The sequence below is a fragment of the Populus nigra genome, chromosome 1 (assembly GCF_951802175.1).
Source record: "Populus nigra chromosome 1, ddPopNigr1.1, whole genome shotgun sequence".
In the NCBI taxonomy this organism is placed as follows: domain Eukaryota; kingdom Viridiplantae; phylum Streptophyta; class Magnoliopsida; order Malpighiales; family Salicaceae; genus Populus; species Populus nigra.
Window position 1 is genome coordinate 50313140 of NC_084852.1, and position 25947 is coordinate 50339086.

A 25947-nucleotide genomic window follows, 5' to 3' on the forward strand; every position below is an offset into this window, starting at 1 on the left:
TTTTAGACTAATTAATTATATACAAATAATAAAACGATCAAAATTATTTCACCACCATATATTAATTAGTTGCAGACATCGATCCCCCTGCATGGCAAGGTTAGCTTATTAATGGTCAAAGGACGTGCTCTCCTCTTGACCACTGTTCGAGATCATGGAGGGGCCGGGGGTCAGTTTTCTTGAACTGTCATGAAAATACCATTGCATGAACAGCAAGATGGCATGAGATTAATTTATGGACATGGATCACTGTCAGACATCTGCATTATTTAGAGGAGGTGTTAATTTCTTGCATGCCAAAAACGAAACACAAGTAATAAACCCTGATATAACATTTGATGATCTCGTGGACCCTGTTCTTTATATCTGATCATGAACATCGCTGTCATTTTTTCTGTAGAATCTGGGGACACATGGCCATAGAGCAATACAGGTAGCGATCTGTGTTGACAAGTGTGTGGAGGATAATATATATATCGCTATCCTGGGCATGTGTTTCTGGAAATACAGCCTGGATTGGAGTTTTGGTGATCTTGAGGAGCAAGAGAGATGGTTAAGATCATTCTCGTTATTTTTTCTCATCATATATATATCACGGGTTTGGATTTTGAGATTAATACTTGATGGATTTATTATACAAATAAAATTAAAATGAGAGATGTATGGTTAAAATTATGATGAATTAGAGCTTGATATTATTTTACTAGTATATTCAAATTTAAGAGAGAGAGAGAGAGAGAGGGAGGGAGAGGGTCATGGTGAATTTTCTAGACAGATATTGCAAGTCTTAAATAAGTGTTTAATAAATTACTGTCTGTCTCGAGATAAATAATAAAAAAAAAAACATAGATAATTTTGTTTTCGTTTCTCTGACTAAAACTAAACACTTCCGTTGTTCTTTGCGCTCTTGTTGTCTTGAGGCATTAACCAAATCCAAGAACGAAGCAAACTTGAATTAGGGGCCGGAGACAGTCTTCTCAACTCAGCGGCCATTGCAAGATCGTTCACCACATTCATTAATATATATATATATTTATCCCAATATATCAATGTTTCATGAGGACGCTTCAAGTCGAGGGATTTTTTTCTACTTTGTTTATTTTGTTTTTCAAGAGTTGCTCTTGATACTGAGTTAGAGAATAGCAATTAGGCAAATTATGCTAAGAATGATTGTGTGTTTTGCAGATGATAAATTATATATGCGAAATATTCCGAAAGCTTACGATCTTCATGGTCGAGGAATCATTATAATTTATGGTAAATAAAAAGATGGTGCACTGCCCCCCCCCCCCCCCCCCCCTCTCTCTCAATTCTTTCCAATACAGTATCTGATACTGGCCTCACAGTGTGGACATGGGCAAGATCATTCAAGGGTATAATATAATATCTTGAGAAGAGAAGTCAGCAGAGGTTCGGCACCCCCACCAGGCAGAAAGCTAGGCGGGAAAAGACAGCACTCCAGCCAGCCCATGGCTGTACACAGAGAAAGAAAGTTCGGCGATGCTAATTTTTTCAAGATGGGTTAATGCTTGATAGATGCGAGTGGGGTGCGTGCTGGAGCCTTTTGGCCTTTTCCTCTCCCTTCGCTCTCCATGATTGTGCTATCTTCTTCTCTTTAGAAAAACATGTACATGCCAATTGCCAATTGCCAATTGCCATGTGCCATGCCAGTACTTCTCTAATAGTCAGCCCTTAGCTAGCCAGAGGGCACTCATGTCCCCTCTCATTGGATCATAAAATCCAGGGCCCCACGTTGATTTGATACATGTGCCGTGATTGGTGTTCGGGGTCGGCACTCCTAGCTAGCTGCATAGTTGTTGTTCTCCAATCTTTGCTCGCTTTCTCCAGATGTGTAGAAACGCAGGGCCGGTTGGTTTACAAGTGTGTAGCTGAAATTTGTGTTTTGTTTTAAATATAATCTTAAAAATACTTGATTAATCATATATATATATATATATATATATATATATATTATAAGATTTACCAAGAACTTCTTACTAAAACCTTGGTCAAGGAAGATCTTTAATTTGTAATTGTTTTTAGACCTATATTTTAAAACAGTGATCATAAAGAACTATTACAATGCCTAACACTCGTGATAAGTGAAGGTTTGAGACAACTCACTTGCTTTCCATTCCTAGCACTGAAAAGAAAATCATTTCATGCTACAGTATTTTCTCCTTATTTTTCAAATAATTTTTTGTTTTAAAATATATTAAAATAATTTTTTTTATTTTTTAAAAATAATTTTTAATATTAATACATCAAAATAATTTGAAGTAATATATTAATTTGAAGTAAATAAAAAAATAAAAAAATTTCAATTTTTTTTTAAATATTTTTAAAACATAAAAACAAAAACATATTAATATTTCATTTCTCATTAATGAATTTAATTTTCTCTTCATGATTTAACGGATAAAAATCTTGAAACTTGCTGTTGAAAGCAGATTTAACAAACTAGTGCTAAGGAGTGATTTTATATTTTCATAATAATTTTTTTCCTGTTATTATTAATTTAGCTTAAGGTAATTTGGTGTTTAACTATATATAACAACAATAAAAAAATACAATAAAATAACCAAAATGTTTTTAAAAGCAAAAAAATTAAAACTTGTGTTAAGGGAATTTTTTATCTTTTAACTTTTTTTTTGTTAGGTCAGTTTAGAAGCAATTTAGCATTTAATCAAATATAAAAATTAAAAAAAATGTGGTGTGTGCTGTTTTTTTTGTTATTCCAATCTTACAATCTAGATCGCAGGTTTGACAGGTTAAACCGGATTGACTCACCTTTTATTTCCTAAGTTATTGATTTCTCATTCTAGCTTGAATTGACTTGAGCCACTTTTTTTTATCTTTTTTCAATCTAATTTTATTATTTTATATTTAATGGGTTTATAATTGAGATACATTGTTTGTCTTATCTTATAATTTTTTTATGAGGTTATCATTATTATTTTTTAATTTGCTTTATTTGCTATCATTATTTTTTATCTTATTAAGATAAAATTAACTTATTTAATTAAATAAAATTAATAACTTGAATCATAATTTTGTTTTAGAAAAACATGTTTACGCTAATTGAATATATTTTTTTTAAAGTCCCACGGCGTACAGGGCACCCGGCTAGATTTCTTCTAGCTTGTTCATGTTTTCCGTAGTCCGCTGTGGAGTTTGCGATATGTCCCTTGAAAAGTTTGATTTGCATGATGGAGGCTTGAGTGCGTGTAATCCTCTCAACCTCCCATGTCAACAACCAGCACCTTCTTCAATGCAATACCTAATTCAGCATCCAAAGATTGACCAACCACTTTTGTCCACTCTGTAATGCATTTTCCAGTTTACGCACTTTTAAGCGGGAAGGCTAGGAACATGGGAAAGCAACTGAACAACCATCATAATTAACTTTGGATCATCTGTGGAAATTAGGCCATGAGAGAACAAAATGCCTGTGCATAGTGCCCTGAGTTCGGTTGCCATTCACTTCTTTCATGACTCCAAATTGTCAATATATTCCACTCAGAATCTCACAAATAAGAGAGGGAGCGAGCAATTTGCAGCTATAATTGTAAATCATGCACAAAGCATCGTAAATATGACTCTTTCATAATGGAGGATGTTCAGAAAAGAAAAGAAGTGATAATGGAGGTGCATTAGCTTTAGAGCATAATCAGTGATAACAAATGAAGAAACAAAAAAGAAGCCAAGACAGCATGAAAAGTAAAACCTATCACATGAGCATCGTTTTGGTTCCATCAATGCCAGAGCAGGAAGATGCACGGGGTTTATGTATTTAGCCCAATCCATTTTTCCAATGAAATCACATTATACCTCAAGCAACAATAGAATTGCAACAGAAATTAGCTATATGTATTAACAGAACATGAACTGTTATTCCTGAAGGGCTTTACAAAATATCACAAGGTCTCGAAGTTGAAACCCAGCCGCTGGACATTAAGAATGGAGACGCTTAATAACATTGCAGCACAGAACAACAGGGGACTCCAATGAGAAATAATAAAAATGCAAACTATTCTATTATATAAATGATAACATGGTATCCAGAAAGGAGATTTTTCGACGTCTTAAATGTAAAAAAACGAGATAATTTTTTTAAAATATATGCTTAGAAATTAAAAATCCAACCACTTCTGGTAGTAGACACAAGTCTTTGGAGAGATAATGCCATCAGGTGTACACTGACTTATCCGTGGACAAACTCCACACGGGATGGAAGCTAATGCCCCTGCTTTTGGTTCCCCTCCAAGGGCTCCCTTGCTAATGTATCTATAGCAAACTTTTCCAAAAGGAATTGAAGCAAACTCACCCACTCCATTACTCTTCACTTCCATGATTGCATTGTCCAAAATCAAAGTCCTCAGGATCTCTTCAATTTGCTGTTTTGTCACGTCAACATTGAAGGCTGGATAACTATTGATCGAATCTGTAACTTCCTCCAAAGTGGCAACCCCCTTCTTTTCTATTTGGCGTTTGCATAACTGCCTCAGTGACTCGATAAACTCTGTATCAAGGCTCCCTTCAAGATACCATGCCCCTCCACTGATTTCCTTTGAAGGTTCAAACTCTGTTGCCATGAAATGTTTCCTCCCCTTGTTTTGGATGTTCACCACCTCTTTTATCAAGTTTTTGACCCGCAGAGCCTTGAGAGATTTATTTACCACATTATCTGGAAGTTTGGCTTCTTTTTTCATGTCTCTGGTCCAGATTCCAATATCTTGTTTGCTTCGGATCACATCATAGAGGATACGCTCATGTTCAGTCAGAGATTGAACTGGAGAATTCAGTTCTGGCCGTTTCCTCTTAAGGGATGAAGGTCCTTGTACACGACTCATTCCTACTGAAAGAACATCAAAGCTGAATATGTTATATATGATGTATCAGAACAGTAGTAGTTTTTAAACAGGATATTAAAGCACAAAGCACCTGAAGTTCCCGTTTTATGTCAAAGCCAAAGATATGAAATGCATCATACATCTTTGTACACAATGCTCATTTTGGTGGCTGAAGAATTGCTAAAACAAATTTGAAACTAAAACACATCACTACCAGCAGCATGACAAAAACAAAAGTTTCACACCTCCTAAAATGTAGTACAACTCTTGAGAAGAATTTCAGATTTTATAAAAACCAGAAAAATTGAGACATAAAAGATTATTTTCTTTGAATCAGTATTCCTTTATATGTTTTTGTAATGGATCAAACACTCAGAAATCAATCAACAGAGAGACGAAAACAACCAAAACTTTTGAGACAAAGAAGTTGCGGCGACTCTACATGCAAAAGTATCTCATAAGATTCCTACATCCACACTAACTAGCAAAATAAGTTTCAATTTTTAAACCTCAACACATTCAGGTCATCAATGATATGACAAAGGGGAGAGCTAAAGCTTCAAAGCGATCAGAAAACTAATATGATGGTACTATGATTTCATTAGATATTACTAAATTTAGTTACATCGCAACACAACTAGTCTTGCATCTCTCTTGATGGCTGGTAAAGGGGCATTTAACAATTATGTTACTCGTCTGCGGAACCCAGTCACAAATCTTTCAATACCAGCAATGTTCAGATTACAAAAGCTTCCAGCAATGCCATTTTCTATGCAATCTACTAGAAACTCACATTGCTTCTCCCTGTTAGTTTCAAAAGCAAAAAATCCATCAGGTTTCAACATTGCAGAAGCCCCATTGCAAAGATGAACAAGATAATCAATCCCACTAGAACCACCATCTAATGCGAGTCTTGGTTCATGTCTACCAACTTTAGCTTGTCACTTGGTATGTATGGTGGATTACTCACAATACCTACAAGTTGTCCTTCAACATCCTTTAATGGCTCAAACCAAGATCCTTGCCTTCAATCACATCCTGAAGGCCATACAGGCACATTAGAGTTGCCACCAAAACTGCAATTGGGCTTAAATCAGTGTCATAACTCCCCCAAATCCTTCTAATACCTATAGCAATAGCACCACTACCCGTACCCACATCTGCCCACAACCCTTGTCCCAATTCTTCATTTTTGGAAACCACGTCACTTACCAGATCAACAATCAATTCTGTATTTGGCCTCGGAATGAAGACCCCTTCCTGCACACTCAACACCAAGTCCCTCCAGTGCTCACACCCTACTATATACTGGTAAAGCCTCCTCTCTTCAATCGTCTGCTCCCACAATTGGTAAAGATCATCCAAACTTATCTGTAACATGACATTCTCATTTTTACCACTAGTATCATATTTATACTGGGAAAAGGAAAAGCACGAGGAGGAGGAAGAGCGGTTTACAAGTGAGTCCTCAATGAGCCAATTGAGCTCCCTACACAGGACAGGAGAGTGGAGTCAGGGCCATTATCAGACTCCACAAAAGACGCCCCAACATAGGAGGCAACGTTTTTTGCCCACCATGACATTTTTTAAGTTCTGATGAAGCAGCTAAATAATTAGGTGGCCTAAAAAAGCGGGGTATTTTTGGTTTAATTGTTGTTAAAGACGGCATTGATGAAGAGAAAAATCGGTGTGCAACAGCAGCCATAAAGACACGCTCGGCTCAGGCCTAGCTTCATCTCTCTTCCTCAATGTAACCACATGTCAAAAGCATATCCTGACAGATTAATGTTATTGGTGCACATTTTGTTTCCTTAATCAAGGATTATTCATTTATATTGGATATTTGGGTGTTCTCAATCAACCTCATTCAAGCTAAAAACTGTGGACAAAAACTAATCTATAAAGATCAAGATTCAAGCTTTAACCATGCAATTAATTGCTTTTGATCAAATGAGCAAAACCCAGATTGTGTTTTCAATTTAACAATCCTTATGTCCATGAAATAAAGCACATGCCTTTGACTAAATAGGAGTTAGTTCATAGTCCTTGCACTCGTACACACTCTTTTCTGCTTCAAAAGTCCCAAGTCTAACAGTGATATGAGACAAAAAGAATGAAAGAAAGAGTAGTTGCAATACTAACCGGAAGAGGCAGCCGGTGCAATAGGCCTGGACACGGAGGTCGAAGGAAGAGAAGAGGCAACGGCAGGAAGCGGCGGGAAGGTGACTGACTGAACACAGGCTAGATAGAGAGATGTGTGTGTACATCGTAGAATGAGAATACAAAAAACGCTGCGTTTCACTTATAAAGGTTTTTTTAGTTAAATGAAATCCATTTTATTTATTTTTTCAAAGACTATTTTTTAGGTGTTTGTCAAGCTTAAAATAAACACGTGATATGACCTCGCATTTTGCTAAGAAGATAACTTTAATTTATTTATTTTTAATATTTCGTTGACTTTTTAATTTTTTTTATAATCTTGATTCCCTTTTACTTTTAAAAAGTTAATAAGAAGACGGATTATATATATATATATATATATATATATATATATATATATATATATATATATATATATATTCTCTAAAAACTCCGTTCAAGTTATACTTTAATATATATATTAATTTATTTTAAACAATAAATAGTACGGGCACTATTTAAACTCTCATATCCAAAACTCTATTTTAAGAATTTTACTCGTTGAATAATAAATATAATAAAAATCCGATTTGTGACAACCCATTACCATATAAGAATTAGCATGAATGACTTGTATGGTGTTTTCGTTCTGGTCATGTCGTGTTCAAGTCATTGTGCATGTCCTGCACATGGAGACTCGGAGATGCATGCTGAACCAATCCCATGAGCATGTCCCGCACATAAATGCTTCCCCTGATTTGGGATATCGTCCCATGAATCTCACTGAAGATGGCCTGGCTGTTGCCGACGAACGATGAGCCTTCCTGAACAGGTTTCAACTGTGTTTTACACAGAGAGTACCAGAACTCCCAACTGTTACTCACCCCAGATTTCAAGGCCCTCTAATCTCCCAATGCACAAGTTTTCTTGCTACTTGATGATAGCAGAGACTTTCCCAACACTCTGAAGGATGTAAAATGGCCAGTGGATGCTCTTCTTACTCGCAAAGACCCTCTTAATGACAGCCTCAAGAGAAGTTTGAAAACGACGAGTGAAGATGCCGAAGACCGTATACTCATTCTCATCGAAACTAACTTGCCAACTTTCCAACATATTTCCTCTCTTATCTTTCCATATCTAGTTTCTGTTTTCACAAAGGACAGGAAAACCACATTTGGATAACTCATTCTCAAGAGACTGATCGTTTTGATTAATACTTATAAGGCAGTTGCGATATCATAGAATGCAGCAGCTAGAATTTGAGCATAGGGATACCAACCATAGCTGCTTCAGGCAACTCTCCGGAAAGCAACACGGGAAAACATAGGGTCAAAAGTAATGAGAAACCTGCAGTCTCTACATATGGTTTGCAATCTTCAAAAGCCATCTGAGAAAAATTATGTTTCTCCTTGAGGATGTCTGTCTGTAGGTTAGGGCAATCGAGCTGCAGCAATGTTTTGAGTCATGTGGCAGTGCAACCGAAAATCATATATTTCACGAGAAAGGACCAGCAAGCCAGTTCATAAAATGGAATGGATTCCTTTTAACTATTGGAAAGAGCTGGCCTTTTGTCTTTTCAATTTTTGATGTTAGGGCTGGATTCCCCTACACCAGTGAGAATAATAACAGACAATATCCAACGGTTACCAGGCATATTCCAACTCACAATATTCTATCAACCAAATCATAGACCCTTTTTAGAGTTTCTTATCTCTATCTTCTCAGCAATTTGCAAAACAATCTGACAGAGGATCACTCACGACCTCAGGATCTAAATGAGAGGCCATATCATTTGCCTGTTTTATGGGCATTCACCTGTGCTATTCTGGTTTCTTTTTTCAAACTTCTTTGTCTTCTTTTCTGCAACTGCCCAAAATTTCCATCTCCTTTGCTACATATTTCTTGCATTTGTCATACGATCTTAAGAGTATTTGTAAAACAGTTTTTGAAGGAGAATATTCATACTACTTGCTTCTTCCATACTTCAATGTATAGAGCTATGATATTCAGCTACATATGCAGTTCTTTTCATCTCTCTATCAATATCATTTGTTGTTATTGCTATTTCACAAGGTACATGAATGTGGGATATGGCATAACAAGTTTGATTGCAACACAACTCTTTTGTGAGGCTTTTAACAATTTAATTTCCAAGAACAATTTGTTTAAAAGCAACTCAGTATCTAAGTAATCATCCAGTCTTTCATGGTTTATTTCAATTGCTTAAATCGAAATCCTATCCCATCATGTATAACCAATCCAGAATTTGTATAAATTTCTATTTCAATAATCAAATAGTTACAAAATTGGATACATTTACATAACAAATAAAGATCCCAAAAAATCTGAATGAAATTAGGCCAATATCACAATTTCATAATGGTCACACATGTAAAGTAGTCGATTTAAAGAGTCATTCAAAACGAATGAAATAAGAAGTCCAGAATCATCCATATGTACAAACAGTTATCTATAATACATTTTGCATTAGAAACTGTATCTTTAGTTTTAAAGCAATCACACAACCATGAAATACGGAACTTTGAAAAATCTGAAATTAATGACTTACAAAGATTCAGCACTGTCAACAGCTAGAGGGATACAAACAAGATGAACATAAACAAGCTCCTTTTAGTTATCATACTCATCTGGAAACTCTTTGCTTGATGTAGCCGACTGAAGTCAAAACTTGAACACAATCATCTTTTCCGATCCTCTATCAAGACAAACTCTACAACTGCATACATGGACAAGAGACTAAGCAATCTACAAAAATAATTCTATCCCTGCAAGTTTTCCACATGAAGTATGAAATTTCAGCAACCAAGAACTTGAGAAAGTAGAATGATTATTGACAATTGCACTTCCAATGAAATCAATCAATAGATAGCATTAAATGATAATCTAGGTGAAAATTTTCAAGATTATATATCTTCCATCTCTAATAGCTAAACTAAAATGTTCAGGGTAATCAACTAATTGATCATCGAGAGGATTAGATACTTATAAAGATCTCATTCACCTCAAGAGAAAAGTTTGCTTCTAGGAATTGACATATCTTTTTAGTCAAATAACATGATATTTGATAGGCATCTATTAGCTGTCTGCTCAAAAAAGAGAAAAGAATCAACTTTGGTTCTGGGCAGCATCCTCATAACAAACAAGTATAAGACAAAAAGCAATCATCACCAAGTAGCGGAGTCCTACTGGATCCAAGTTCAAAATGGACATAACCCTCAATGGTATTGCATATGCAAAAACACCTACAAGTCAGCAAATTCCAAGGATAGCAAGCAAACTTTTCTTTTTAAAATCTTCTCCATGGCTATGACCTAGCCTTTTAACGATGCCATCACTCATCAAGATGCAATCTTGACATATAAATATAAAGAAAAGAAAAGAAAAGAAAAGCCAGATTGAGGCAAAACAAAAAAAGAATCTTGATAAAAACCCACAAAATCAGTAGATATATACACTCGTCTCCACAAAATTATCATGCATCACCAATCCAAACAACCCAACAATTTCCTCATAAACAAAACAAAATCCCCACAAAACAAAAGAAACAAATTAAACATATAGAAGAGAGAGAGACCGTACACAAATGATGAAACAAATTGGAGTAAATTAGTCAGAGTCATAGTAGTTGTATTCAACATCAGCAGAGGAGGAGGAAGAAGAGGCTTGATGATGATGATGACCATACTGATGGTGATCTTCATCATCTGATGATGTGGAGTAATAAGAGTAAGAAGACAGGAAAGAATCAGGTGGAGGCAAGCAGAGGAAAGTCCAGACGAAAAGAGCTAAACGGCCCAGTTGTTGAAGAGGAAAGCAGCAAACAAGATCAAGGAGCTGTTGACTGCTAACACGATCTTGGAACCTTATGCATGCTATTTGTTGCCATACGTCTGCTGATACGTGGGCTACTGATAATACAATTAAGCTGTTAAACACCATTTTTCTTCTCTCTTCTCTCTTTGCTATTACTTTCCTTTTTTTTAAGACAGATTTTTAATCCTCTTTCTCAACTGTCCTAACCCTCTTTTGTTGTTGTTTGCTTGCTGCTGTTGTTTTGTTTTCATGTCGTGACACATTTTTAGATTAAAAAAAGAGGAAAAAAACCTTAAAAATCACAGGTAGTGACACAGATATGAGCTTATTTTGTGATTTATTTTTGACGTTAAAAAACCTTAAAAAATTGTAATATATATATATATATATATTTTAAAAAATCTATAACTGCAAAAATTATCATTATATCAAATACACGATCTGAAAGAGAGGTGAGGGTTGCTTCTCAGATTGGATGCAGCCAACAAGTTAGTAAATTGTGATCAAAATGATTGTTCGATAGTGCCCTTACAGTTTGGACTTCGGAGCAGAGAAGATGGGTCATAGTTTAAGGGTTGACCTTTGGTTGGCAACACATGAAAAGAGAAGTCAAGCACAACTTGGGCGCCATGTCTAAAGATGGATAGTTTGACAGGAAAGCCAGCCGTTCATATCCATAAACATTTTTGATAAAAAATCTAAAAAACCTATAAACATAGAAAAAATGGGCGTATATAGAAGACTTCCCTATGCATATAGCATGAATGAAAATTTTTCAAACTTTAATATTTAATGCTTTGCCTGCACGATTCTCTTAGTTTTAGCGTAGGATATAAATTAATTTGATTGAAAGGACGGAGACATACATATAAAATATATCATCCAATGACCACCTAGACATTTTCAGACAAGGCAGTTTGTTGCAGTTGTTCAAAGAATCATGGATGTTTCCTTTCATGGTCCCACATGGCCTCATACCGCTCTGACCACTCCCTGGATATTGAGAATATCTTGGTATGCAGTGACAAAGTCATCTGCTCAAATGTACCAACATTTTCTAATAATTATGTTGCAAAATCAATTTGTTTTTGCTCCCATAAATCCGCCAATCTCACTTCGCTCTGTCGTTGCTTCTTCAGGCACCAGAAGCTCAAACCATATATCTGCAACCAGGGGAAATAAAAAACAAAAAACTGTGAGATTCTTAACACACAAGTGAGATTAAATGAAGGTGAAATTTAGCCAATGACGAAGAGTCGAATAGAGAGAATGATCAAGTATCCATTGCTGGGAGAATTGTTGCCTGCAGAGCTCTTGGAAAGCCTGCACTTCTCATCACTCTAGGAGATGACTCTGGGACAATTCATGTTTTCTGATTTCACACGTCTTTGATTCGACAATGTTGTCAGATTTTTGTTCTTTCACTTTGCATTTCATAACTAGACAGGCTATACAAATCATATAGAATAATACGAGTTAAACATCAACCTCATGATAGAGAGCCCGTCGTGAATGTAAATCAAAATGTATAGGGAGTAAGAGGACTCAATTAATCAAACTAGAATAGTACAGGGACCAAGTTGGAGTGATTAACCCCTCTAACAACCTATTAACTCACCAATCCATATAATATAACACGCCAAAGAGAACTCAAATACTTGCAAATTGGCATTGAAAGCTATAAAACTGTTTGTCTTTGTCCACTCCAATAATCTCTCTCTCAAAGTTCCAAACTTTGGGAAAACTAAAGAGTCCCATCTTCAGTTATTGATTCATCTGTGGCTGTGAGCAGTGTAGTTTTTTGGGCCAAATAGAAGACCAAAGTGGGGATTCTGTGGGCCACTACAAGAACTGGAGACATAAAAGAAAAAGATTAGATTATTTATTGTAAATAGCCACAAAAAAAAATTACTCAGAAAGAAGAGGAGGAAAACGAAAGTTATGGCGAGGAAGAGGAAAGTGGAAAGTAGCGCAGCGATAGTAGATGAGAGTGACAAAGTTTTGTATTCAGCGTTTAGAAATTCTGCTAATGAACTCTCTCAATTATACTCTCAAGCAATCAGTCATAACAAGCTTTCTTTTGAAGCTGGACAAAGACATGCTCTCGTAAGACCACAAAAAGTTTTTTTTTTTTTTTCAATTTCTTTTCTTTTTCTTGTTTTGGTATGGCATGACTCATCTTTATTGAATTTGTGGAAAACCCATTTGGGGTTTGATTGTTTTGATTCTACTTTTGAGGGTAGATGGTGTGTTTGTTGTTGAAAGTTTTGATCTTTAATGTATAATTGGTTACGATTATTATGCTTTTTAGAACGTATGTGATATGAATTATCATAGGTGTTGGTTTTGGTTTAGCCTCATATCAAGTTTACTGATTTGTTGTTTTAACTTGAGTGAATTGATTGAGTACCGTGTTTACTGAATGATATGAACGATGTTTTTCTTTCTTTCTTTCTTTTCTTTTGGCCTCTTATGGATTATTGAATGCTTGATGTCACTTTGGAAGTCTGAAGTTATGGGCAAGTTTGGAATAGCAATGGGATTTGAATGTTCCTAGTTAAAGATCGTATTTGGTACAATGAGAAGACTCCTAATTATCACATTTTGTTCATTTTCTGGGTTTCAATGATCAAATAGCAAAAAAAGATTTCCAAGTTTTTATTTTTATGATTGTTGGATGCTGACAATCATATTGAAACTTACAAATGGTAGTTCTTTGCTTTCTTGATCGCTCTCTTATCCGAGTAGTGAAGTACTTACATTAAATTGGTTGAATCTTAGATTGATAGCAGCAAAATGATGGAAAAATGTAGTGATTAAACTGGTTCAGACAATTCTGTTCTATGTTTATTCGACTAGGGTCCATAAGCTATTTGATAAATTTGACCATATTTACATGCACACACTTAATTATGTTGCTTAGTCGTAGTTATTTAGCCTTAGCTTTGGTGCTGTCATTTCTGTTAAATATAAGCAGATTGGGTTATTGCTGAAACAAACAAGGAAGCACTAGATATTTGTTGGCACTGTTTTAGTAAAGCTAGTGGTAATTATTTTCTTGGGCTGAGATTGCTCAACTGGATTTCTCAAGTCTCCTCTATATATCATGGGATTATCATGATAAGCTGCATATGAGTGGTGAAATCATGTGCATGATTGCTGTCATCTCCATTATTAGCTTTATTCAACCCTTTGGAAAATAGAACATGACTTTGATGTTCGTGAAGACCATCCACTCATACATTACCATTTGTTTTCTTCAGGAGAAACTGAGTAACTGGATGGCAGTGAAGCAGCAAGGTGGAGTAATGGTGACAACAGAAGACATTTCTACATATCTGCAGGTTTTGTCATGAAATTTTTACTTACAATCCTTTTCATCACAATTCAGGAAAAGCATTTGGCATTCATTTGAACATATTTCTGATCTTTGGTATTTTGATTGCTAAACATGGAAGTAACTCTTCATTAAATATTCTTCTCTCAGTGTTTATTGCCTCATAAGGGTAGGTTTGCTGCTCAAGCATTCCATCTCTTTCTGTTTTATTTTATCTTAGGAGTCCATCAAACCTTTTGTAAAAGTTTTAAATTTACTAAGGCGCGAAGATTGTGAATGATGATAAAACCAGCAGACAAGCGAACTTGGGTTGCTGCGGAGAAGCTGATATATTAAATGCTCTTCTACCAATTTCTTTTCTTTATTGCCTGCTTCTTACCAGCTGCAATCTGTTGACCTGTGCTTTACATATTAATATCCGGCTCTTTTCCTCTTTTCCAAAATCCTGAAGATTGTACTGTTCAAGACCCAATAGTCTTACGATATTCATGGGTAGCCATACTATCTGTTTTTAAGTGCTGCATTGAACGAATAGGAAAATAACTAAGAGGAAGGTGCCATTGATAATATAATTGAGGCTATCCCATCTCTTGAGAAGATCAATAGAAAATGATCTAGCGATACCAGAAAGTACAACTTTTTCAATGTTCCTTTGGAACAGAAGTCATATTTAACATAGTGGGTGGGAGCATGATCATATGCTCCAAGTACTGGCTGAATGCTGGAAAGGCAATCAACTGCTGGGAAGGCATGGCCTTTAGTTGAAGCTGCAAACATGTTTTGGGAAGGCTATGTTATTTTCCTAACTAGTTATGCAAATTCTGATTGTGATTTCATTTTATTTATTTTGTTTTGAATTAATTTGCAGAATGAGCTGAACAATATTTCCAATGCTAGTTATGACTCACATGGTGGCCGGAATGAGGTGAACTCATCTATCACAACTCCTGTCATACAAAGCCAAGATAAAAACCTATGTTTGTCTTTCGATTCAGAAATGGATACAACTCCTGAAGGATCTGCTCACTAATTTCTCAATCTTTATGAGAATTTGTATAGTTTGATAGATTAATTAATGAGAAGATAACACTCAATTGATCTGTCTTCTCCACTTGTGAATCTTGGCAAATTCAACTCTATTCTTCTATTCTCTATCGCACATGAAGATCACTTCGTCTGTTTGCATTCTCTACTCCCGTTAGTCATGCTGATCTTATTTCTCATATCTTGCTCCATTGTTTGAACGTCACACTTTGGTAAAGTTTGGTTACATGATAGGCTACATCTCTTCTTCTGTCATTTATGGTTGAAGTACTTAAAAGTAGGGGGCTCCAAAGATAAGATAATATGTAAAATGATGAAGCAAGTAGTTTTTTTATATCTACCTTGAAAAACAGTGATAATTACAATGTCTATTGAAGTATTAGATCCTTATCATGAGACTGGTGGTGAGGACAAAGGTGACTGGAAATGTCCAGAATATGATGCATGGATGGGTTGGTGATGATATTCCAAAATCGACTATGTTCATTAATTCGAATTGAGTGTTGGGATAAAGGGTGTTTAGATGTTCACTTCCATACTTCCTCCATAAATTTTAAAGAAATTGATAGTTGGTGAAAAAATAAAAATAGTTTTTTTTTTTAAAAAAATTTAGAGATTCTACAACGATAAAGTCAATGATTTTTTTTTATATAAAAATTGTAATAAATGAGGGAATGAGCTTTAAATTCAAGAACATAAAATATTTGTTCTTATTTATGCATGATAAATGTTATAAGGATATGAATACTTTAAGAGAATATGAAATATATAAATCCTTTACTTGGATGATTTAGAGGATATTTATAACCCATGAACTTTTTTTTATTTTGCTGAAGGCGTGGAGCTATGAAGAGTTATGTTTCTTGAAAACATAAGTAAGAAGAAAACATTCTTTACATAACATTAATATAACATTAATATTGAAGGAAATAACACTTACATCGATGGAAATATATAAGATCCATATAAGATTTTATATATTATTCTGAATGCAATATTAATGTTGATGAAAACAACTTTTAGTCAAAATTAATGATGATTGGAACAATATAGATTTTTGAAAGATTTTTATATGTCTAGGAGTGTAGAGAGAAGACTATTCCAGAGTGTTGGATTTGATATTTTTCTAGACTCATAATTATGTGGGCTTTACATGTAGCTGATTCTAAAAATATTGGGTTTAATAAGATATCAGACTAACAAATACTTGGACACAATATATAACTAAATCTAATAATGTTGGATTTAGAAACAAGCTGGATCATTTGAGCTCGACACTCTATTGAATCCAAGGTATATTGAGTTAGCATCCAGCCTTTACTCTTTTCATGACGTGCGCTTCTTGAACAAATTGTTCGTGTATAGAACTTTGCTGATCGTTAGCAGGCCTGATGGTTGTCACTTGTTTTACCTTGTACAGTTTTTGAAAGAGCAAACATGTCTGGACACATTCAAACGGACAACAAAATGGTTAGTTCTATTAGAGCCACTGGTTGATTGGAGAGGTCCTTCAAATTCTATATATGTATTACTGGAGAAAGGAGTTGCTTTGTTCGCTGTTATAATCCATTTCATCATATCCATATAAATCCCTGCTTCCTGCTAGTAAATTTGTCTGTGATTAAGAGTTTCTGATGCTGAACTCTGACCAACGCAAACACATATGGGCATGCTTCCTGCTAGTAAATTTAAATTTTTTTTCAAAAACACTTTTGAAATTCAAAAATAAATAGGACCTCAATACCTCACTACTAAGACTTATAAATTAATGGCATTCATATCATCAAATACTTTAGATAATGCTATATATCGCATCACCAAACATATCTTTCATCTACTTTTATTATTTTGAATCTAAATGTTAGATGTACGTATTTGATTTGTGACGTTAATATAATGTTTTTACCAATATCTAAGTTTTTTTAGTGAAATGATTACTTAATTCCTTCGATTTTTTTTTAAAATGATATTGAGTCATTCGTAACCGAAATCTTTGGTAGGATTTCTTTTGACAATTTAATTATTTTTTCTAAAATATTCTTGATTCCTAATCAAAATTTCCAACCTCACATACCATAGATAAGATCAAAGATGCACTTAGAAAAGATTGTTTATACATTTTTTTTAAAAATTTAACAATTAGCATGGATCAAGGGACTAGCTTATGATTTTCAAACCCAAAAGGACCAACTTGTAAAATCATGAAAAACAGGAAGCAAATCACAGTCTCCCCAAGAGTACTTTTGTGTCTGCTAAGAAAGCTTTCAAGATGGAGAATTGAGGAGGCAAGTAGGGAAAGAATAAAGAGGAGAGCAAATCGAGGGGAAAACACAACCAATAGCTTTGCTTTGGATTAAATCTTCTAAAATTCCTTAGAAAACTTAATCCCATGTCATTAGAATAAATCCGAGTCATCATGTGAGTCAACTTGGAAACTTTGATGCCTAATCATTGGATAAGGGGGAGGAAAGTCAAAACTTAGTGGGATGCTTAATTGCAAACCATGGGAGAATTATCTTGGCCAATGGTGCTTCTACATTTAAGTTAACTTATTTGAATACAACTACTTGCTATATTTAATTTATTCCACGATGATGTATGATTGATGTTTTTTTAAAATTATTTTTTATTTAAAAATATAATAAAATAATTTATTTTCATATCTTTTTTAATTTTTGACAATAGCACTTCATAAACATAAAAAAAACATTAAAAAATAAATATAAATTTGATGTTTTTTCCACTTTTAAAACACGTACAAATATAGTTTATAACATTATACCGAACATTCACCGAGATTCTTTGAATATTCTCTTTCACAATAAGTTAAAATGTTACCCTTAGACCCACAAAATTGAAATGAAAGAGATTTTAAAAATATTGGTTGTGTTTGTTAGTGTTTTAATATAGAAAATATAAAAATAAAAAAGATAAAAATATATCTCATTGAAGAAATAAAGATAAAGATATAAAATAATAGATTTATTTAAAAAATAATTTTGGAATAAATTTTATTTTCAAAACAAGAAGTATAAAAATAGATATATCCTCTTATTATTTATGCTATTTTTCATCTTTTCTGTACTGTGATAATATTCCTCCTGCATGCAAAATAAAGTATTTAAGGCTTAAAATCCCTTTTTTTGGATTTTGGAGGGCCTAACAGTTACACTATAGAATACAAGAATACTTGGCAGTTGGTTTTTATCTTCCAAATCTTAGTCTCTCTAAGGCTGTCCCTTCTTTTTGCTCTTACATGTCTGACTGGATTTCTTGCTCCTCCTTTCATGGCTAGTTTGCTGAGGTGAAATGAAAGAGGCCAGGATTGTCATTTCTTGCAATAGTAATATTCCATAATTTTGTCCTGTCTTGTTAAGATTACAAGTGCTGTCTTTTTCTATCATTGAAACAGAGGTCTGTTTTAACTCTGGATGGACAGGTTTTTTTAGTCTATAGAGTCTTCTAATTCATCACCAAATACCTTAAGACTCAAAATTGCTTTCTGGGTTCCACTTCTTTCTTTCAAAGTTTTTGACTTGATCCCTCCTTTTAATCTCTAAACTCAAAACAAAAGTACCCCATTTGAGTTTAATTTGGTTCTGTGTTATTACAAGTTGTTTTGTTTCTATGTTCTTCGATGGGGTACGTTTAGTTCCGACAACTTTTTTGCCAAGTTGACAGCAGTTTTGTCTGTTAAAAGACAGTTCCTTTTACAAACCACCTTGTTGGGTTTGCTTGCTTTTCATTTTTTCTTTCTTTCTTCATTGTTCTCAAATTATAGGAATTCAATGATTGAAAGATTCAAGTTTTAGATCCATGCTTTTGAATTGGAGTCATGAAATGGGCAAATTCTTTTGTAGTTTGATTGACGACCAAGAATTTTTTTTGTTCATGAGGCTCTTGTTTTGCAAGATCCATTGTCCTTTCATTTGCTTCTGCAAGCCCTCTCCTAGAATATACGGACCAGCACCACTGAAATTGGAAAACAGCCCTCATGTTCCTTCAACTGCAGTTATATCAGTTGTTGATGCCTCCTGTGATGATGATCATGTGCTCAATGATTCCGTTGAGGTGAAAGAAGGGAGTGTAGGTGTTGATGGGAAACAATCACAGGCTCAGAATGATGATCATGTGCTCAATGATTCCGTTGAGGTGAAAAAAGGGAGTGTAGGTGTTGATGGGAAACAATCACAGGCTCAGAATGGCCTCAGAAGTAGTCTTAAAAAGGCAGATTTTGATTCGAAAGAGGTTGATAAGAAGAAAGTGCGGTGGATGGATTTCTTAGGGAAGGAACTTGTTGAGATCAGAGAATTTGAGTCCAGGTTTGTACTTTTTTGTGGTCTCTATTATCTCTATCGACATTTTTGCTATACAAAACAAATGTATTTCTGTATAAGTGTACTTGATGAAGCTGATGGATTTAAGGATGGACAAGTAAGCATGGTTTCATTGAATTTTGTTAATTTTCTCACTGATTGACTGTAGCACTTCCAGTCCTTTCAGCTATAGCATATTGTTGTTCTACTGGTTTTAAATATTGTGCAAAGAAGCTTCTTCTAGGGTAAGGGAGGCAAGTTCCCTCTTAAGGCTGCATTTCTTGTGGTGGTTAAGCTTTCATGATTAGAATTGTTAGGAAAAATGAGCTTTGATTGGTGGGAAACAATACTTTTACGTTGATCTGTATATAAAATGAGGACAATGGCATCATAACTTCACAAACCATTGTGATCGGATAGAAAAGATTTTGGTTGGGAAAATTGGGATGGGCTAATGTTTTCCTAGGAACATATGAATAGAATAGAGATGGATGTATTAAACTCCTCCCTCGTGATATCTTAAAGAATGGAAAATCCGTTGCTGGTTTTCGTGGTATAGTTAAGAAACTGGCTTAACAGAAACGGATATTCAGTAGCTTATCGTGTTCCATACAATCTTGTCTCTCTTATAGATTCGTAATTTCTGTCTTTGTGTACTACTCCCTCCCTGAGTAGGAATGCGAGGATAGCATTTGATTTTGCACTCATCTGATGATATATGCTCTTTGTTGAGAGTTATAGAGATATGTATTTCGACTTGTTTTAAGGGATTCTGACATGTAACTTCTATCTATCCAGGATTTAAATCCTCAATTTAATCATTTAGTGCTTGCAAATTAACTGTACAGCAGATTGGCTTGATCAAATGATTTCAAGCCATTCAACTTGCATCAAATGATGGTAAACATTTTCAAGGAAAAATCCTGAAAACGAAAACAAATAACTGGCTTGAGACATATCTAGACATCATCATTTTGTGGGAGAAATGAGTTCCAAATCCCCTGAAGCTTGTGCAATTGCTCATCGCATTAACTGCTCTAATCAAATAGAAAATCTGCATTTGTACAATGTGTGCTGCAACGTACTTGTGGTCCTAAACAACACACTAGAATGTTGCTTATCTAACATGTCAATGCCGCTTGAAGCATTTTCTTGAATTCACTTTTATGGATTGTTTATAACCAATAAATTTTATACCTGGATTGTTCCCAACCTTATAATATTTTTTTGAATCTGTTTTTTCCCTTTTAACCAGCGAAACAGAAGATAGTGACAGTGAAGATCAGAGCAATAGAGGCTGTGTTTGTACAATTCTTTGACATCTATTTAACAACATGCTTCTTGTTCAAGCTTCTGTAGTGACTCCAACAATCAAAGATGAAAAGAATTTGTGGCTCCCCTCGGAGAATCTGCAGTGGAGTTAGATCAGGTTCCCATTTATTCAATTCCGCTGAATCAACTCTCAAATCAAAAGATATCCAAGAGAGACGTCAGTATATACTTTATATGAAATGGGAAAATATTGTCTCTCTTTCAATTCTTTTACAATGTAATGGCTCATTCATTTAGCAATTATGAAATTACATACAAGTTCACAATCTAACTCCTGTTAAGTCACTTTTTACGAGATTGGACCCTTATCATCATGCTAGATTCATGATTCCCTCAATGGCTGTCATAAAACTATTAATAGTATTGTAGCATGTTTCTGCATGATATACGCTACTTCCTTCTCCAGAAAATTACGGGAGTGTGGTTAGAGTGGGTCAATACTGCTCTCTGTGTTGTTTTCTTATCAGATATTTTTTTTACTGTTACATCGTTTGCATGTGATGTTTATGATTCAAAAATATGTTTCCTCAGGTGCAGATTAGTAGTGTAACTGGTCCAAAGAGTAAAATAGGTGGGAAATGGTGGGTTTGTTACCATTCTAAACCACTAAAAAGGCTAAATGAACTTTACACACTTGCAGAGTGAAAACAAATTATAGAACAGATCATTTGGAAATGGCATGCCCAATTGAAATATTCTTGCAATTTCAGCTTGTGACACTTCTAACGAGACTCGGAGCACAAGGTACTAGTTCTGAAAAATAAAGTATACTTGTTAACATTGATCCCTTGCCAACAGTCAGTAGCCAAACCTAAACCCGTTGCCTTCTGTGTGATCGGTGGCGATTTTGAGGTGGTAACCTGCTTATACAGCCAGAGACAAGTATGATTGTTATTGTTGCAAAAAAGCCTACTGAATATCCAATCCCTGCACCTTGCCATGAAAACCATGAGTCATCTGCTTCTGGTTGCTTTACTTGTGGCTGCTCTGGGTCTGGTGGACATGGTAGTAGAATTTGAAAACCACATAGCCCACTGTTGTTGGCATATGAATTTGGATCATTCATCGTGTCCATTTGGCCACCCACTGGAATCTGACCCTCGAGTTTGTTGTTACTTACATCCAAAGTTGTAAGTTCTTGAAGTTTTGATAGTGTTCTTGGAATGGAACCGGATAGTCTGTTACGTGACAAGTCCAGGCTCTCTAGACTCTCTAGATTGCCGAAAGTTGCTGGTATCTTGCCAGAGAGGTGGTTATATGAGATGTTCAGTAGCTTCAGACCCTTTAGGTGACCTAATGAAGCTGGGAGTTGGCCAGAAAGCTGGTTCTTTGACAAGTCTAGCAAAGAGTAGATTTCAAGGCTGTGGCTTGAGAGACCTTGTTTCGACTTCTTCCAATTAACTATCAAGTCACTGAACTCAATGGGGAAGGTGAACATATCTGAGACTGATCTGAGAGTATTGGGTGTATCTATCATTCCAACCAGATTCCCCAACTTGGCCGGTATTTCGCCACTGAGATTGTTGCTTGAGACATCTAGAATTCGGAGGTTAGTGAGGTTGGTTATGGTGCTGGGGATTGAACCTTCGAGGGTGTTGTTACGCAAGTTCAGGACTTGAAGAGTGGACATTTGAAAGAGAGACATGGGCAGTTCTCCTGCAATTCTGTTGTCATGGAGGTCAAGGTGTTCAAGGTTGTTCAAATCTGTCAGGTTACTAGGTAGTTTTCCAGAGAACATGTTTTTTCCTAATGAAAGTATCCTGGTTTCTTGAGAAAAGATCACTGGAATTTCACCCGAGAACTCATTATAAGAGAAATCGATGTAAGCGAGTAATGCATTGGGCCTAAAATCTGGAATGTTCCCCGAAAACCTGTTTCCTGATAAATCCAAAAGAAGAAGGCGATAAATCTTCGAGATGGACTTTGGAATCTGCCCTGAAAAGTTGTTTCCGGAGAACACAAGAATCATGACTTTAATGGCATCTCCAATGTTACTTGGCAACTCTCCAGAGAAGCTATTCCTCGATAAGGCAAGGACTGACAAACTTTCAGACCGAAAGAGACGAGGTGGAAGTGAACCTGTAAGATTATTGTCTGACAGAAATATGCTGCCTATGTCCATTTCAGCAACCCATTCCGGGAATGGTCCTTCTAGCTTATTCCTGCTTAAATCCAGGAAAACAAGATCCTTCTGTGTAGAAATCCAGTCTGGGATTCTCCCCACGAGACGGCATGAACTCAGAGATAACTGAGCTAGCATACACTTGGGCTCCAAGTTTACAGTGTTATTCCAAGTCAGATTATTCCCTCCAAGAAACAGATCCTTCAGACTTTTGATGTCAAACAACCAAGTTGGAATTCCTCCAGATAGTACGTTGTTTTCCAATCTGAGTGTTTCTAACTTGTGAAGCTTCTGTATGGATGATGTGATTCCACCAGTCAGCCTGTTACCGCTCAAGGCCAGAGTGGTCAAGTTGGTTAAATCACCAATATCTTTAGGAATCTCCATGGATAAAGAATTGTCCCTCAATTCCAATATTTCCAGCTCCTTCAGGAAGAGAACTGAAGATGGAATCATACCAAAGAAATTGTTGCTGCGAAGATTCAACTGCTGTAACTTCGTAAGGTTTCCAATCTCTTCAGGAATATACCCCCCCAGAGAATTATCATCCAACTTCAATACTCTCAAGTTGAGAAGAGAGCCCACTTCTTTGCTTATAACCCCCTTTAGTAAATTGCTACTCATATCAAGATACTGTAGATACCTCAAATGGAAAATCTGTGGAGGAATGGATCCACTGAAGTTATTTTGCATCATGTCGAGGTGAACCAGCTTGCTGAGATTGGAAAACACACCGGGTGGGATCTCACCTACGATATAATTTGAGGATATATCAAGCAGCATCAAGCTTTTGATGAGAGAGAGAGGAGATAAAACCATGGAAGGAATTGGTATGGGTTGCTCTGCTAAAACCAGAGAGTAAAGGTGGAGGGCAACTACTTTTCTAGAATTTGACCGAGAACTACAAGTGACCATATCCCAGCGGCAACAATCTGAGCTATCATCCCACGAATCCAGGCTGGAGAGGGAATATTGTGTAGAAGAGTTAATACTGTCCAAGAGGGAGGATTTGAAGTGGAGAAGGGCTAGTTTCTGATCATCTGGACAGCACAAGGAAGTGGAGAAGAGGATGGAGAGGGAAAATAGTAGTAATCTAAGTTCAGCCATCAGTAGTTGAGTATGGTTTCCTCTGGTTTTCTTGTTCAGCTGTAAAAGTATATAGGAGGAGTGAGTGCTCTCACGCTGCAGTAATATGGTGTGTTTTAGTCTATGGCTAGTGGTGAAAGGTGGAAAAACCAGTGGGCTATGGAGAGGCAGGTTTGATTCCTTGCATGGACTTGAGCTGCTACTTCAGTTGACTTGGAATAATGACATTAAGCAGTGGAGTAAGACTTGGAATGTTTTGTTTTGTTTTTTTAAAAAAAAAAGTTTGAAAGACAACAAACCGCGTAGAAACCTCATAGTCAAGTCATCAGTCCCACTAGATTTGTTTTCGGTGGAGGGAACTGTATCTGATAAGTAAAGAAACGTTACTCCTCGCCAGCTTCACTCTCTAGATGGAACACCAGGACCATTTCTTCTTCCTCACAAGGAAAAAGTTACCGCTTCAAGCCTAAAGTTTGAAGATGAGAATTCCAAGTTATTAATAAAAGGCTTGCTTCTTAATGGAAGTAGGAAGGTGCTGCTGCTTACTGCTGACTGCTAAGCCATTTTGGCCTGCCAGTGCATCCTCTTCATTCCTTTTATCACCAAAACATTCAAAACAAGATTGTTTCCAAGCCCTTATCTTGCCAGGAAAATAAGGTTGGAAAAATTGGCGGAATAATTCAATTTGAGAAGAAAAATTTAAAATTAAATGTTTAAAGACTCAATTAAAATCTTTTAAGGTTTAATTTAATTTATTGAGGGCTTAATTGCAATAAAAATTAATTTTTTGAAGTTAATTTAGGCTTCAAATTAAAGCCTAGGGGTTAAATTGTATTTTGAAGGGTTAATTTGGTGAAATCAAGGGCTTAATTGCATAAATATTAAAGTTTTAAGGTCAATTAAGGATCTAATTACAGATTTTTAAGACCAATGACCAATCTGTAAGCAGTGCGCAATTTCAAAGGTAGCAATAGGTGAAATCATGGGCCAAATTAAAGAAAACTAAAAGTTTGATGGTCAATTGAGGACCGAAATGCACAAATCAGAAACTAAGAATCAAAATGAAAAATGTGTTGAATTTTGGGGCTGATAATTAGGTTTGGAATGAGTGAAATTGCATCCAATTAAAAGTTATTAAACTTTATAAAGTAACAAAAATTAAAGGATGTGAGGAAACAATTGTTCACCCAACACTCATTGTATTATGGATTACAATAATAATCCACAATGTTATGCTTTCTTTTTTCCTTTCCTTTGTTTTTTTGTTTTTAAATTTTTGTTATGATTTTTTTTCAAATCTGTTGTTGTCGATTTTATCTTTTAAAATTAAGATTATTGAGAATTTAGCTTCGTAATTTACTTATTTTTATTTTGCTTTTATACGAGGTTAATATGATTTTCGAGTTTGTGAAGGTATCTTAGATTGCCTTGGTTTACGAGTTTGGTTAATTGTTTTTTTTAAATTAAAATTAACTTTTTATATAGTTTATTTTTTCTCATATAATTAAAAAAAATAATTTTAAAAAATTTCATGTTGTTAAATTTTATAAAGTAAACAGTTAAAAAATTCTTTATACTCTTAATATTTTTTTAACATTTAAAAAGAAACGAGATGCATGCCCGCGCATTGTCGCGGGCTTATAAAACAAATATATTTAATAGTTTTATAATTGTGAACCAACGCTAAATAAGTAATAGAAACTAAAGGTATTATGAAGCCAATATTTCATGACATAAAAAAAAGTTGTGTTGGTGATTAAAACTTAAAGACTGAGCAAAATAATTTGTAGCAATCCACAGTGTTTTGGGAAGAAAGATACAGTGCTTTCGTCACATGATTTAGCTTTTCTGTTAATAAAAAGCAAAAAAAATTACAAAGCTAAA

The 25947-nt window shown here is 35.2% G+C and overlaps 4 protein-coding genes and 1 pseudogene across 5 annotated transcripts; 2 read left to right on the plus strand and 3 right to left on the minus strand.

The window, feature by feature from the left end:
- Positions 1–3848: 3848 nt before the first annotated feature.
- LOC133697338 (uncharacterized) lies at positions 3849–7265 on the minus strand (annotated as a pseudogene).
- Positions 7266–9389: 2124 nt separating this feature from the next.
- Positions 9390–11194, minus strand: LOC133700422 (uncharacterized). 2 transcript variants are annotated; one of them, XM_062123952.1, is made up of 2 exons: positions 10588–11194; positions 9390–9729 (listed from the first exon to the last, which is right to left on the minus strand). In XM_062123952.1, exon 1 carries the CDS (start codon positions 10950–10952, stop codon positions 10620–10622), a length of 333 nt encoding a protein of 110 aa, XP_061979936.1. In that variant the 5' UTR covers positions 10953–11194; the 3' UTR covers positions 9390–9729; positions 10588–10619. The 2 variants fall into 2 exon arrangements, with proteins under 2 accessions (XP_061979936.1, XP_061979929.1); XM_062123945.1 differs by having other exon boundaries at positions 10593–11191.
- A 1292-nt stretch (positions 11195–12486) lies between these two features.
- LOC133697979 (uncharacterized) lies at positions 12487–15355 on the plus strand. The gene is made up of 3 exons (XM_062120826.1): positions 12487–12932; positions 14090–14170; positions 15032–15355. Exons 1-3 carry the CDS (start codon positions 12768–12770, stop codon positions 15191–15193), a joined length of 408 nt encoding a protein of 135 aa, XP_061976810.1. The 5' UTR covers positions 12487–12767; the 3' UTR covers positions 15194–15355.
- Positions 15356–18379: 3024 nt separating this feature from the next.
- LOC133697647 (uncharacterized) lies at positions 18380–21293 on the plus strand. The gene is made up of 2 exons (XM_062120358.1): positions 18380–19529; positions 20779–21293. The coding sequence occupies exons 1-2, from the start codon at positions 19024–19026 to the stop codon at positions 20840–20842; spliced, it is 570 nt and encodes a 189-aa protein (XP_061976342.1). The 5' UTR covers positions 18380–19023; the 3' UTR covers positions 20843–21293.
- Positions 21294–21425: 132 nt separating this feature from the next.
- On the minus strand, positions 21426–24277 carry LOC133697641 (receptor-like protein 46). The gene has a single exon (XM_062120346.1). It carries the CDS (start codon positions 24082–24084, stop codon positions 21667–21669), a length of 2418 nt encoding a protein of 805 aa, XP_061976330.1. The 5' UTR covers positions 24085–24277; the 3' UTR covers positions 21426–21666.
- Positions 24278–25947: the final 1670 nt, after the last annotated feature.

What these genes read in the sequence shown, in the direction of transcription:
- LOC133697641 (XM_062120346.1), bottom strand. Translation starts at nt 24,084, where the DNA reads ATGGCTGAACTTAGATTACTACTATTTTCCCTCTCCATCCTCTTCTCC.
- LOC133697647 (XM_062120358.1), top strand. Translation starts at nt 19,024, where the DNA reads ATGCTTTTGAATTGGAGTCATGAAATGGGCAAATTCTTTTGTAGTTTG. An exon ending in ATCAGAGAATTTGAGTCCAG is followed by an intron (nt 19,530 to 20,778) that starts GTTTGTACTTTT and finishes CCTTTTAACCAG; the next exon opens with CGAAACAGAAGATAGTGACA.
- LOC133697979 (XM_062120826.1), top strand. Translation starts at nt 12,768, where the DNA reads ATGGCGAGGAAGAGGAAAGTGGAAAGTAGCGCAGCGATAGTAGATGAG. An exon ending in CTGGACAAAGACATGCTCTC is followed by an intron (nt 12,933 to 14,089) that starts GTAAGACCACAA and finishes TGTTTTCTTCAG; the next exon opens with GAGAAACTGAGTAACTGGAT. An exon ending in ACATTTCTACATATCTGCAG is followed by an intron (nt 14,171 to 15,031) that starts GTTTTGTCATGA and finishes ATTAATTTGCAG; the next exon opens with AATGAGCTGAACAATATTTC.
- LOC133700422 (XM_062123952.1), bottom strand. Translation starts at nt 10,952, where the DNA reads ATGGTGTTTAACAGCTTAATTGTATTATCAGTAGCCCACGTATCAGCA.